Source organism: Psammomys obesus, unplaced genomic scaffold, assembly GCF_907164565.1.
Source record: "Psammomys obesus unplaced genomic scaffold, mPsaObe1.curated_primary_1811, whole genome shotgun sequence".
In the NCBI taxonomy this organism is placed as follows: Eukaryota; Metazoa; Chordata; class Mammalia; order Rodentia; family Muridae; genus Psammomys; species Psammomys obesus.
The window spans coordinates 28,974,520-28,989,174 of NW_026585644.1; the positions used below are offsets into that span (position 1 = coordinate 28,974,520).

Here is a 14,655-nt window from a genome sequence, read left to right on the forward strand (position 1 = left end):
GACAATTTTTAATTCTCCTAACATAGTATTTGATAAATAGATAACATGCTTGTTGAGTAATAGAAATTTCCAATTGAATAAGTGCAAAGGATGAAAATATGTGTAAAAGATGCTGAGAACTGTACAATCTCCAGGTAGATTGTAGAGCAGAAGGGGCTGTGGCTTGTCCAGATGTAAAGCTTGAAGAAGAAAGCCACCAGAGCCTCCAGTTCACCTCAGGTCACCTAACCCTTTCCTTACCTCACGTGGCCCACAAAAGAGATCTCAGTGATTTTTTTGTTCTGAATGTCCAGGATGAGTTTGTAAGCATTTTTGTCCTTAGCAGATTCATCATTAACTCTGAGGATTGTCCCAAAGTTGACATCAAACTCTGGAATTAGGACTTCACTAGATAAAGTCTTGCTTCTCCGGTTATATTTGAACATTGCAGTAGCTTCAGACTGCTGCACCCCTGGAAGAGTGTATGAGAGAGTCAAGAGATGTGTGCTGTGAGCCTATGTAAAGGAAAAGGAGGCAGAGGAGAGAGCTGTAAGACCATTACTACCACTGGTTAAGATTTTCTCTCTGACTATGTATTATCCAGTCACTTAATTTTCAAGTATTTACTGGTGGCTTATCAGGAGCTAGGTACTGCTCTTGGCACTGGGGTACCCAGTCCTTGTATGGTTCATCTTCTGTTGGTCAGTGGGGTCTGCAGACAGTAAGGAAATCAGTTACCTGTGTCAGATGGCAGTAAGTATCATAAAGACATGGGAAATTGGCCATGAGGACAAGAGGGACAACAGAGGGGCTATTTCCTACATGAGGGTTACCACAATGTCCTCCTGTTACAGGGGTATGTGTGCAAGATCACAGTAAAGAAATATTCCATTTCTTGACTGGGTTACTGAGATCACTTACACACTAGGTTCTCAGTTCTGCCTCCTTCCCATTTTCCTCAGCATGTTCCAACCTCAGAGTATCTGCACATTCTAGTTGCTTAGCAACTCTTTTTCCCTGTGGCATATCTCCTATCTACCCTGCCATGTTTCCCTCTTTTTCTTTTTAAAAGAATATTTAATCTCAGCATGTGAGAGGCAGACACAGGTAGATCTCTGAGTTGGAGGCCAGTCTGGTCTGCATAGTGGGTTTCAGGACAGCTAAAGGTACATGGGAAACCTTGTTTCAAAAAACAAAATAAAACACAAACAAGAAAAATTTCACGTTACCAGTGAAAATTTCCTTCTCATTTTCATCGCTGTTTCCATCATCCTCCTTTTTCCCTACCATAGATACTATTGTCTAGAGCAGAGGTTTTCAACTTGTGGATCATGACCCCTTGGAGGGGGGTCACATATCAGATATCTACAGCTAGGATTCCTAATAGTAGAAAAATAATCTTAGTAATAATAAAATTAAAGTTATGAAGTAACAACAAAAATAATTTTATGGTTGGGAGTCACCATACCGTAAGGGACTGTATTAAAGTGTCACAGCATTAGGGAGGTTGAGAAACACTGTCCTAGCTAGGGCCCTCTATACTTAGTTTTCTCCCCTTGCCACTGGTCTGACATCCTGAATACTTGTCTGGTTGTTTACTGTAACTTCCAGGGAGTTCTAAGAAAAGCCTGACACTTCTGGGAACTCAGGAAATATTTTTTAAATGCATCATCATAAAGATGTTCTCCATGTGAGTCCTGAGCCCAACCAAGACTGTGACAGAGATACAGCAATCTTATTTTGGATACTCACCTTCTGCTTGAACTAGGAACTTCAGTGTGTCAACCAAAGACTTGTCCTCTCTTTGGAGTTCATAGGTTGCACTGGCTGAATACTGCTCCACCTCTCCCGTGGGCTTCAGCTCTAGCTCATACCTAAAGATGTCACATCATGTCCAGTGCATACTGTTAGCGCTTTTAAAGATGGTAATAATACCACCCCAACAATCCAGCCTCACACGCCACAAAAACAGATGTATGATTTTTTAACATCCTCTCATGCTCTTGGCTAATGATCATTCTAATGGTTCTATTTAATTCCCCCAAGAGCCATGGGCAAGGGAAGCTCCCAGGATGCTCAGGGCTTTTGGATGAGTTGGCAAGTTGACTTGTGCCTGTCATGTTGAGAACAAACAGTGATAATGGGGAGGAGGTAGGGGATGATAATGAGCCCCAAACTATTGTGAGGCCTTTGAGCACACTGGTGAGCCTCACGGAGCTTATACAATGTGTCCAGAGACTCTGAAAAGGAATGGACTTCTTGGAATATGCTGTGGTCACCCTATCCAGTGCATGAAGAAGATCAAGGAGGAACCCAAAGGTTGGCCAGAAGACCACTGTTTTGTTTTTCCCAAAGATGATGTGAGTTTTTAAAGCTGGGAACATGGACTTGTAATCCTTGGCTTTGTTTCTCTTTATCTCTCCAGTAGATGCTGGGCGAGCACTGAGTCTCTCTCACCTTGTGTCCCCAGTCAGTGGATAGTAGGAAGCAGACTCCGTGGAGCTGGCATTGGAGTAAGCCCCATTGGTGCACAAGTCCATGCCAGTGAAGAAGGGCTTGCAAGTTGACCAGGACTGCCTGTTCTCAATCAGAGGGGGGATCACTTCTGTTTTGGTGGTAGAGACCAAATGCAGTGTGTTGCTAGTGAAGAATGAGAACGGTGGCATTATCTCTGCATCCTGAACCGAGATGCCTGTTTCTGAGTCTCACTACGCACTTGCCCCCATCCTCTGTCCCCACGTTTGTTCACACCCACCTCCCATTGTTTGGTTTACTGGGAAGCAAATATGAGTACAAAGAGCATCAATAAAATGATTGTAAGGACTCCTGTGTTTCACGTGCTACTCTGGGTTCTTTGCGTTACCTTCCATTCCTCCACTGCAGGCCTAGGATTCCCATTTTACAGTGGGAAGAGAAGCTTGGAGAGAAGGGGTTGGAGGCAGGTGGACAGGTAGAAACACTGCCTCTTTTGCAGGCAAGGTTTCTTACCTTCCAAGTTCTTGCTACTAGCACCAAAATGCTCCTGTTTTGGCACCCGTCCACCCAACAACCTGACCCCATCTGTATATCTCCTTCTTTTTTAGCTCTATTTCTTCTCCTTCACAGTCAAGGTTTTTTTTCCCCCCTTGCAGTGTTCTGTCCAAATGTCTTAACGCCTTACACTGACTTTCAACTCCTTATGCTCTTGAAAATGCTTTCTTTGGTATCACCAATCCCTGTCTTGCCCCTCAATCCAATGACACGCGTGTGTGCAGATGTTAAACGTGATGTAGAAAGGCATAAGAACCTTTAGTAAAATGTACAAAGTAGAGGCAAAGGCAACCCTCTCTTGTGTCACTGAAACTTGAATTATCCCAGTTAGTTACCTAGCCTGGCTGAATCTAATAGAGCAATACTCAATTCTCTCTTTCAAACAGGGCAGGTAGACCTTGGTGACAGAATTACCTGCCACTGAACAGCTTGACCGGCCTTTTTGGAGAAGGAATGATGACCTTCAGCTGTCCAGCCTTCACGGCCACTCGAGCCTCCAGATCTAACTCGTGGAAGAAGTTGGTGTTCATTTGGACACCGCTCTTAGCGAAGTCTGGCATGATGGTGCCCATAGTTGTCACAAACTCCACGGACACAGAGGGCTTTGTCACTAGCTCTGTCTGAATCTAGAAGTCAGAAGATGACCCATTCAGTTGTGTGCAGTACCTTGGCACCCTGGAAGACAGCTCAACTTCCCCCTCCACCTTTGTGAACCCTGGCGAAGGCCCCCGCTAATTCATACCACAGAGACCATAACTGTGCTCTCAGGGAGAAAAGCTGAAGCGTTCAGTTTCCCCAGAGCCAGTGTGCATTTCCCAGGAGTAGAAGGGCTGGGACTAACTTCAAGCACTACTGGATACAAAGATAACCAGGGTCTTCATTCACTGGGAGAACAGCTGGGCTCTCTTTCCACTACTGCATCTCAAGTAGAGATGGTGAGAGATAATACATGCTGGTAGAATTCTAAAACTCCTCATAAAAATTAGCAAGAGATTGCAATCATGATGCACTCTGCCTTGAACTTGAGCATGTCTTAAACATGTGTGCAATAATCCCACCCCGGAGGAAAAGAAACAGTTGTTGCTTTAGTTGTGATCAGCGCAGGGTCTTACATTGGCCAAATCCAGTCTCACTCCAGCCTTGGTCCCAGGGGTGATGACTCCAGATGAGGACACTTGCAGCTGTAACCCCATTCCAGTGGGGAGCTCAAAGGCTTTCTCCATGAAGATGTAGTGAAGAAACAAGTCATTCTTTGACCCTTCTCTGATGGCCTGTGCAAGCTGCAAATCCAATGAGAGACAGACATTTAAAGTAAGCTGGATGTGAGTGACTTGTGTTAAATGCGATCTCCTAAATGCCACACAACAAAGCCTCTTTATTCAGAAGAGGGAGCTAGTGCATTTGGATTATCTGGGTGGTCTGTTGAATGCAAATTCATGGTTACTGGTGTCAGTGCCTTGAGTATAAGCAGTTTCTCTGGCTTGAATGTCACGTCATTTTAAACTGCTGATTTAGAGGTCCCTAGCTGAACCTCACAGCTTTATGAACTTTAAGTATGATGTATGACATTATTCTGCTCTTGTAAAAATCTGATTGCCAATGAGATTTTACCAGAAGTGTATTATGTTACAATAAACTCAACCTTTTGGAAGTAAGTGGCTACTGAGGCAATGTCCTTGTTACTATATATTGATTCTTGCTTTAGTTTATGTAACATTTTCACAAAAGAACTTGAGACTTGTGTTCTTTTTTTTTTTTTTTTTTTCTTGCTTTCACAGTGCAAAAGATGGAACCAAGGCTTTTCAGTGCTCGGTGATTTCTGTGTCACTGAGTTCCTCCCTCGGCTTCGAGACCTCAGTTCTTAAAGCCAACACAATTATTTATCAAATCATAGGGAACAATAGCTGTATGTTTCTCCCTTTTATGATAAACTTATATAATATAAATATAACCAAATGTGGGTAGTGGATGATAGTTTGCCAAAAACTTTATTTCATAATTATTGTATCATCTCAGTGTTTGAAAGAAGCTGCCAGCCTAGGTCTTGGAAGGTATGCTTAAAATTGTTTTCTAGAAGACCAAGCTAATATGCTTGAAAGATACAACAGTTATCAACAGCTTTAATTCCAAATAGTATCAGATTTTTAGATGACAAGAATCATCTTTAAAGAGTTTTGTGCATATGGCATGTGTGTGTGTATTGTGTACATGTACACCTATGTACGCAGATACCCTTAACTGTGCATGTATGTATGGAGGGCAGAAGTCAATGGTAGGTGTTTCTTTGGCAGGGCATCTCACTGATGCTTACCCATTTTGGCCAGGCTGGTTGGCCAATGAGCTGCCAGGATCTGCCTGTCTGGGGCCTCAAGAGTTGGGCCATTATGGGCATGGCGCTGCCTGGCTTTTACATGAGTATTGGAGATTCAACCTCAGGTTCGCATGCTTGCATAGCAACTACTTTACCCACTGAGACACCTCATCACCCTCTTTATCTTTCAAGACCGTGTATATACATATTTACATGTGTGCTCATGTATGTGAGTATCCATGTGCACATGCATGTGTATGTATGTATGTATATACGTATGTGTGTGTGTGTAGAACATATTAACCTCAGATGTCATTCTTCAGGATGCTTTTTACCTTGTTTTTGGAGACAGGGTCTCAGTTTTACCTGGAGCTTGCTGATTTGGCTAAATTTGGCCAAATTCCCAGGGATTTGTGCCACTACAACCTGCCGCTTTTTTTTTTTTTTTTTTTTTAATGTGGTTCCTGTGGTCTGAACCCTGGTCAGTCTTCAGATCAGGTCCAGATTTACTGAGTGAGCCCCGTCCTTAGCACTGAAAAGTCCTCTTTGCTGAAGTTCAGGGCGAACTTGTATTTTGAAGGATGTGTAAAACACTCTGTCAGGATTGTGAGACTGGGGCACCAAAGAACCCAGCCCAGCACTGAGTGCTCAGAGAAGGCCCAGGTCACTTACCATCTGGGGGATCCCCCGCAAAGTTTGTGCACCATTCAGCAACAGCTTTCCCAGGACTTGGAGGTCTTGGAGCTTGACGAAGCCAAGCTCTTTTCCCAGGATGCGGAGGTAGGCTCTGGCCTCAGGGATTTCTTTAGATTTCAAATCTTTGATCAACTTGTCTATAATGGGCATGATTCCATTCACCATGTCCTAGGATTTTAGTAACAAAACATCTAATGAGATACCAGCCCTGCCCAACACATCAGGCTCCTCAGGCCAGTCTACCTGGTGCAGCTGTGATGTGCTCAAACGCATGCCATCACTGCAAGCGTGCTGGAAATACAGGTCAAGTACTGGGACTGGACCCCACCTCTTAGTGAAGGAGAATATTTCTAAACATAGACGAAGAATCACAAACTCTTGTCAGGGATCAGAGTGTTTTCAAAGCAGTGCTTAACTGGAAGGGTAACTAGGGGAATCCTGTTCTCCTGACGCCAGGATCCTTCGGGCTTCTCAAGATTAGGTACTCTGTTCCCATCCCTCGCTCAGCCCTCTAGCCCTTTACTAGGAATGAGTGCTAGGGATTTTTTTTTTTGAGGAAAGGTGGCTATTATATAAATAAAATGGAAGTTTGAAAGCCATATGGCTACAGATCTATGATTAGCAATAGAAAAATCTCTATAGACTGACATAAGGCATTGTGAAGAAGACCCAAAATGGATCAGCTTTAGGTGGAGGTCAGAAACCAGAAGCTGGTCATGAGGCCACCAGTTAACACTCGAAAACAAGCTATGGCTCTATTTCTAAGCCTTGAATGTGCATGTCCCCTGGAGTCTTGTTAAAATGGAGTGTGATTCGGTAGATCTTGGGTGAGCCCAAGAACTGTCATTTCTAACCAAATTTTTTTTTTTTATGGTTCCAATCACAAGACTACTCTACACAATACTACAAACAGAGTAACAAGAAACCCCAAAATATACAACCTAGTTCCTATTCCTTGAAGTAGGTGCTCACTGCCAGCTTCAAAGTAGAGTTTGTTCTCAGTGGCCAGGGCACTAATGTGAGTGATAGCCGAGGAAAAGTTGTGAATAACGATGAACATATTAGCTTAAAATTTATAATCATGGATGCTTTTGAGCAATCAGTAGTCATATCAGGAGGCTGTGTACCTATTTCATTAGCTGTTAAGTGATGCTGTGAGATGTGGGTTTATGAGTACCCCATTGATCTAGGAACAGATCAGTTACATGTAGTATCAGGCAACTTTCCCAAGGGTGCACAGCTTGAACACAGTGAAGTGGGAATCCAAACTCATGTCTGAGGTGGCACACTGGAACACCTCTAGTTGATCTGGTTCTGACTACACTTCCAAGAGGCCCTTATCTATAGAGGACACTGGCTCTTAGACCAATCATTTCATGCCTTCTAGGCATTGAGAATGTCTGACAGTGAGACCCAAAGCTTCCCTTAAAATAAAAAAAGGACATTTAACAAACACATACCTGTTCATGCTTGTCATCTTTGGTGTAGCCAAAGTGGTCCACTAAGACCTTGGAGACACGATCAGGAACTTGACCATTGACCCAATACAAAGCCTTGTTGACACTGTCTGGGAAGAATCCTTGCTTACCAAAAAGAGTTTCCAGCGTTGGCTCAAAGCCCTTTCCTTCTAAACCAATCTGAGAAAGAAAACCAGGCAAAATATGCCATTAGACTTTTGGTTAAACAACAGTTCTTGTCGTCCCTCCTCACCCTGCTTATGTTCATGTAATTAACATAAGCAGCAGATGAACATGACAGAAACACTTAAAGGAAGATGTTTATTTAAATCTCATTAGAATCCTGAAAGGTAGCTTTTCTTCTGGCTTTTCCTAGAATCACCATTAAGGATAAATAATGAAACTAAGGGTTCAGAGCTGGGAGTAGATTCAGGGTTTGATGGGGAGTAATCATGTATGTATCTCAATGGGGAGCGCCTGCATTTCTTAGGGTTTAGGGGTCCAGGGACTTCTCTGAGCCATCTTTGGGCCTTTGTAGTCTAAGGAGTCATGCTTCAGATGACCCCTGGTGGAGACAGATGGTGTTGCACAGAATGGGCAAACCACGCTGAGATCCTCCATGGAGTCTCACATACCTCAAAGAGATCAATCGAAGCAAGTCCTAAGACTGTGAGGGTGGTTTTTAGCATGATTTCTCTGGGAAGATAACTGCTTGGTTCAAATATAAGATTCCCTTCCACTTTGGCTGAGACTGGATCAAATGTTGGAAGAGAAGCAGATTTGGAAATTTGATAGTTCCGGGAAAATTTTCTGAAGTCCATGATTGCTGGAAGTTGAAAATTCTCCAGAGCGTTCTTGATCAAAATTTTCAGACTAAATGAAAATAAAGAATATACTTTGAGTCAAAATCCCGTGTTGCTTGTTTACTGCGTCTTCATGTCCCAAGCAGGTACAAATTTCTAATTGCAACTATTCTGTGTCCCAAGACTTTGGCTCCAGGACAGTTTAAGTGTCCCTGAGGACAGGGAATGCCAGAATGAGGGACTGGTGTCCCAGCCCAGGGTTGTCAGTGGCTGATGGGGGCGAGGGGGGAGAAATTACCCTTACTTACTCTTGGACGTATAGTTCCTCTGAATTTAAGATGTTGGCAATGTGAGAGGCCACAAAGTTCTTCACCTGTTCACTCTGTTCCCACTGGAGAAGTTGGACAATTTTGCTAATATCTGACGAGGAAGGGGCCCTCATCAGCAAGAGATAGGCACCCAGTCTTTTCTCCACTGGAGTGGCACTGTTCACAAAGGTATCAAAAACGACACTTCGGACCTGCAGCAGAAGAGGATATTGACACATTGGCACAGCTGCTGGCGTGTCTGCCAGCTCACGTTTTTGGGAAAGTCTAGTTTCTTTCTGAAATGGCTGCGAGTGCTGATACCTAATCTTCTTTTCAGTGTCCCTGAGGGTGACCAGACCAAGGAATGGTGCCCAGAAGACTTTTATGGAATATGTGCCGAGCTCAGTTGCATTAAAGCACACAAATCATGATCAGTTTATACTTTCTTGAAGATGTGCCACTTAGTGAGGATAAAATTATCTTAATGTAGCTTATTTTAATGTAAAGATAAACACGGAAAACAATAGTGAGTTTGGATAGGGTGGTTTCTTCCCCATGTAAGGTAGGACCAAATTCACTATTCACCTTGATGAGATTGGGTAGTACCAATGTTTTCCGGGGTGACATGATGATCAATTTCGCAGTTGGATAGCATGTAGAGAAAAAAACAAAAAAAAACAAAAAAACAACTGTGTTCTGCCTTGTGGGTTTAACTACAAAGTGGTGTGTTTTTCACATCCCCATAGCACTAGGATGCCAATGGGCCTTTGGAGACTGACAGTTTGATAATTGTACAGAGAAGCTGGGCGGTGAAACAGATTGGTGATTGCTTTTATGCTTTCTGGCCAGCATTTACTTTTACTTTTAGAACCCTACAGTATACCTTACCTCTTCTCCCATTTCCATCTTCCTCAGGGCCTGGAGAGCAGCTTTCTGAATAAGCAGAGATGGTTTTACACTTCTCACACAATTCAAGACTGAGGACTTGAGTGCTGGCATTACTTGTTCCATGGTTCTGCCCATATTCCCAATGACCTTAATTGAAGAAATGAAACAAGAGCTCATCACAGTGTAGAAATAAGGGGTTTCTGGGACGACCGTTTTTTTGAAATGATGGTATAAATGCAAAATACTGAAAGAATACCTTCAGAATCAAGTAGGTGTGGTCTTCATCCCCCATGCACTCATTGTCAATATGTTTCAACAGGTAACCAGCAATATCCTGCAGAACTGGGCTCCTCAAGTGATCCATAACGTAATAGCTACCAAGTCAAAAAAAAAAAATGGAGATTGCAAATTACCAAGCACAGTTAAGCTTCTCTTAAAATCCAAACTTAGGCTTGCTGATTCTTATTTTAAGCTGTCATTCTCAAAACGAGCAATAGAAAAACAGAGAAGGCATTGGGATTTGGAGGCGGGGGAAAAGTGCCAAATGAAGGAGAGATTTTGGGGTTTTCTTTGCTCCCAGGAGGAGTGACATGAGGCAGAGCAAGGCAAGGTGAAGACTCACTTGTTAACCACGTGGCTCAGCGCGTACAGAGTGGCTCGGCTTTGTTGCTCCTTGGCGGTGTTAAAGATCTCTCGCAGCATCTGTGTCGAGGGATTTGGGATCAGAGCCACCAGGTAGGTAACAATGTCAACCAGGAGGGGGTGAACCTTCTCAGCTTTCAGCCACTGGAGGACGTGAGTGTAGCACTGGGGCTGTCCACACTGCACCAAGGCTTGTAAAGTGATGGGGCTGAGGAGAGACGTGCAGAGAGGGTTACACAGAGGATCTTCACCACAAATCCGATACCCTCTTAGCATGTCTTCTGCCAGGAGAGTACTTTATATCCTTTATTCACTCACTGCCCAGAGCTAGCTATCTTTCACACTGTAGCTCAAAGCCCAGGGACTATGATGACTTCCTCTATGGTGTCTTCCCTACGGATATTATCACCACAGAAACATCATTGAGGGAAGCTGAAGGATGCTCAGGCCTGAAGCCAATGAGGACCGTTACCACTGTCCTTTTGTTGCAACGTAGATGGTAACTGGTCAGCACAAACATCAGCCATACCTGCCCTTTGTCCATCCTGTGACTTTCTTAACACTTAGAGCCAGTGTTATCTGTACAGGGAGTGGAGAACCTGTACAATCTTGTTCATCTAAGTTCTCTTTCTATTAGCCTTAAAGCTTCAAAGGAGGTCCAGAATTTTTCTCTCCAGCTTTTTTATGGTGCTCACAGTGGAATCAGGAATTAGAAGATACCCATAAAATGTGAGAGCTGCTCAGTACTCTGTATGTTAGCCCACAGATACCTGGATGCCTTCAATATACTGTGTATGTGTGTCTTGTCCACTAAACTTTAAACCCCTCAGGTGATGGTTTTCTAGGCAATAGAAATGAGCTGATTAACTTGTTAAGTGAGTTGACAATTAAATAGTTCCCAAGATTCTTGGACTAAAGGTTCTGTAGCTTCCACAGGTCATTTGAGAATTTGCTTTGTAACCAATTAAGACCTACCTGGACACTCCAATCAGCTGTGGCAAGAGGGATGCGATTGCTTCATCGCTGAGACCCCTCAGCTCAGTAACCAGTTTATTGAAGAGGTTTGCTCTCTGAGCGTTCTGCTCTGAGACAGACAGTTTCTTCAGTTCTTGAAGGGTTTTCAAAACAGCCTCAGCCTGCTTTGGGGGTGATGTGGACTTGGTGCTCTCAAAGGCCAAACCCACCTTCTTGGTACCTGTGAAAAGAGACATGTCAAGGGAGTTTTACTTCTGTATGTAGCTCAATATTTTTGTTGAATGAAAACTAGAAATGGCGTATCAGCAGAGCGGAAAATAAAAGACCACTAGTTCTTATTAGTTCTAGTCTTATTAGACATCAGATTCTGAGCTGGATGTTTTCACTCACTCATCATAGCCTTCTTGAGGGTGAATATTCTACAACCAAGTACCATGCATGGAGATGACCTATAACCCCTGAACAGATGTAGCCCATGGCAGTTTAGTGTCCAAGTGGGTTACATAGAAATGGGAAGAGGGACAGCTTCTGGCATAATCTGATTGGCCTCCTCTTTGATCACCTCCCCCTGAGTGGAGAGCAGTCTTACCAGGCCAAGAAGATGACAATGCAGCCACTCCTGATGAGATCTGATAGACTAAGATCAGAAGGAAGGAGAGGAGGACCTCCCCTATCAGTGGACTTGGGGAGGGGCATGCGTGAAGAAGGGGATGGGAGGGTGGGTTCGGGAGGGGAGGAGGGAGGGGCTTATGGGGGGATACAAAGTGAATAAAGTATAATTAATAAAAATTAAAAAAAATTAAAAAAAAGACAGGAGAACGGGAATAAGGTGAGCAATTCAATTCAGTAAATCTTCAAAAAAATCTTATTTTTTAAAAAATGTGTATCTCTGTGTGGAATTGTGTGGATAAATGCAGAAACTCACAAAGGGCAAAAGAACCCTTGCAATTAAGAGTTTCAGGAAGTTTGAGCCACCCAGTGGTAGTGCTAGGAACTGAACTCAGATCCTCTCAAAGAGTAGCATGTGGTCTTAACTGCTGAGCCACCTCTCCAGTCCCATTTCTATGGGAATTCTTACCCAAGAACCTTCTACGTCTGTGAGGTCAACCTGGAGTTGAATCCAAGCTTGTGTGAATCTGGTATCAGATACCCTAAAACCTTCTGTGCTATACAGGATAAGCTCAGTGCTCCTCACCATCAGTTCTTCCACTTGGACCTCTTAGCAGCGCATGGAGAGGGTCTACTCTCCGGGCCTGGTTAGCAGCTATGGTGTTGACTTTGGTTAGATGCTGGCACTCGTTCAGTGACCGAGACTTCCTAATTAAGCCTCCCTTTGTGTCATTCCCTCTAGGACAGTGGTTTTCAACCTTCCTAATGCTGTGACCCTGTACAGTTCCTCATGTTGTGGTGACCCCAACCATAACATTATTTTCGTTGCTACTTCCTAACTGTGATTTTGCTACTTTTATGGACTGTAATGCAAACACCTGTGTTTCCTGATGGATTTAGGTGACTCCTGTGAAAGAGTCGTTGACCCCAAAGGGTTAATGACCCACACAGGTAGAGAACCACTGGCCTATGGGATGGACATATGAGCAGAGGTGACTCCACCCTCTGAACTCACAGGCTCTACCAACCAAGCAAACAATAAAAGAATGTATAGGTGCAGGTGTTGAGAGAGTGGCATACCAGGCATTGCTGGACTGGGGTTAGACAAGAATTCTCTAATGTTCTTTTTAGCTACACAGATCAATTCCTTGGAGTACTACCTGGTCTGACTCTGAAGTTCCTTTCCTGCTGGCTCCACATGATCTGGCATGGGTCTGAGTCTTGTAGATGTGTGAGGTTGTCAGTGCTACTGGAGTTATGTCCTTCAACTTAGACTTTCAGTTTCTTACTCATAAAATGCCAGACAGTTGAAGATATCCTTTTCCTTCCTTTTGTCCCACAACTTCTTGACCCCCTGAAGTGCTTTCTTGATAGTTGTAGTCCACTGACCATAACACCAGAGTAAACATCACTTATTGGTCTTCAGGCATTTAACAGAGACCAGACGAAGCACTAAGCCATGAACAGTACTCAGTCAGCAGATTTCTTGGCACTCAGGGCACATAAAGTCTTACCTTCACTGAAGAAGCGACTGTTGGTCTTAGGTGTGCCTTCAAGACTCAGTGTCTGTTTAACCTGTGTCATGATCCCATACTTATTCCTGGCAACACAGGAAGTACACTGCATTATGGGTGGCTAGTTCTCAAGAAAATGCTATTATTTTCAAGTTGAAAGGTCTTCATCTATTCTTCTGCCCCAATTCTGTCCACCTCTCAAAGGATGTTGAAATACATCCATCTTGATCCTCCAGTGGGTAGTGTCCACCTCTCCCTGCTCACATTCATTATATTCTCCACCAGTCTAGAATTCCCAGAGGGTTGGGACTATAGCCAAGCCCTTAAACTTTTTTTTATAGCTTTCACAGCACAGTCTCAAGGATATAGCAATTATCTAACAAATGCTAGTCAAATATCAGTTTTTCACATGGATTTGGATATATAATTCTTCATCAGAAAATACTAAATCATTCTCAAAGCTCTTTCTAAGTAGGGCATCATACAATGAACAATTCACACTTTTCTGGATCTACGAGCCCCGAGACTTAGATACTATTTGCTGGTCTCAAATTGGTCCACATGCTTGAGACCTTTCTGGCAAATTTCCTGTTATCTTAAAACCTGGGCAGAGTTGCCTCTGCCTTGTACCTTTCATGGCTTCCTCTAAGCCCAACCTATCACTCAGGAGGTGCTCAGCTCCATCAGCCCACTAAATGATGAGCACTGAAAGCAGCAGGTGACCTACTTGTAGGAGAAAGGCAGGAAAAGATGCTGTTCATTGCAGTTGACTTCAGACACATGTTTCTTATTGGGGTCCAGGGTGTACTGGCAAGATTGGCTGCTGCTGATAAGAGTTGACGAGGTGTAGACCTGTGAACAGGATCAGAGGGACACATTTTGGTCAGTCTCTGGGACTTCAAGCTGACACTTGTGCCCGGGGGAGTAGTAGTTAAGGAAGTAGAGGATGGAAGTCTGCAGCACATGAGAACCCAGTGAAAGGAAGAGAACTCAATATTTGACCTCTGCTAAAGTGTGCTGACAAGACAGCACACTCAAGGATGTAGGCTCTTCTCGTTCCGTTCCAACCGAGTGTCTGTCATGTATAACACACGTACCTTGCATCCTATGTTACCTCCCATGCATATGTACACCACACAGCTTCCGTTTCTATAAGTTTTTCTTTTCAGGTTTCTTCTACATCTTCCATGACTCTGCCCATGAATACGTGAATGGCAGATGCTCGATCTTTCCCCAGAGCAGACCTGGGGATGCTTCTCTGCACAACTCAGATTTTACCCAGTATGGTATGAAGGACCCCTTAGTGGCATATGTGTCAACTCTGTTGCCACATAGGCTGGAGGCACCTTGAGGGGAGGCTGTCCGTGGTTCTTCTGATTCCCTCTTTCCTTTCTTTCTTTCTTTCTTTCTTTCTTTCTTTCTTTCTTTCTTTCTTTCTTTCTT

The 14,655-nt window shown here is 43.6% G+C and overlaps 1 protein-coding gene across 1 annotated transcript in view; it reads right to left on the minus strand.

Annotated features, from left to right (window-relative positions):
• Apob (apolipoprotein B) overlaps positions 1 to 14,655 on the minus strand; it is a 37,049-nt gene that overhangs the window by 14,888 nt on the left and 7,506 nt on the right. The window contains exons 7-21 of the mRNA XM_055625998.1: positions 13,940 to 14,064; positions 13,213 to 13,298; positions 11,090 to 11,309; positions 10,095 to 10,322; positions 9,729 to 9,846; positions 9,473 to 9,619; positions 8,585 to 8,796; positions 8,109 to 8,346; positions 7,477 to 7,653; positions 5,993 to 6,184; positions 4,122 to 4,289; positions 3,424 to 3,635; positions 2,437 to 2,619; positions 1,732 to 1,853; positions 241 to 451 (exon numbers count right to left, since the gene is read on the minus strand). Coding sequence (XP_055481973.1) covers positions 241 to 451; positions 1,732 to 1,853; positions 2,437 to 2,619; positions 3,424 to 3,635; positions 4,122 to 4,289; positions 5,993 to 6,184; positions 7,477 to 7,653; positions 8,109 to 8,346; positions 8,585 to 8,796; positions 9,473 to 9,619; positions 9,729 to 9,846; positions 10,095 to 10,322; positions 11,090 to 11,309; positions 13,213 to 13,298; positions 13,940 to 14,064 — 2,639 coding nt within the window. The remainder of the gene's footprint in view (positions 1 to 240; positions 452 to 1,731; positions 1,854 to 2,436; positions 2,620 to 3,423; positions 3,636 to 4,121; positions 4,290 to 5,992; positions 6,185 to 7,476; positions 7,654 to 8,108; positions 8,347 to 8,584; positions 8,797 to 9,472; positions 9,620 to 9,728; positions 9,847 to 10,094; positions 10,323 to 11,089; positions 11,310 to 13,212; positions 13,299 to 13,939; positions 14,065 to 14,655) is intronic.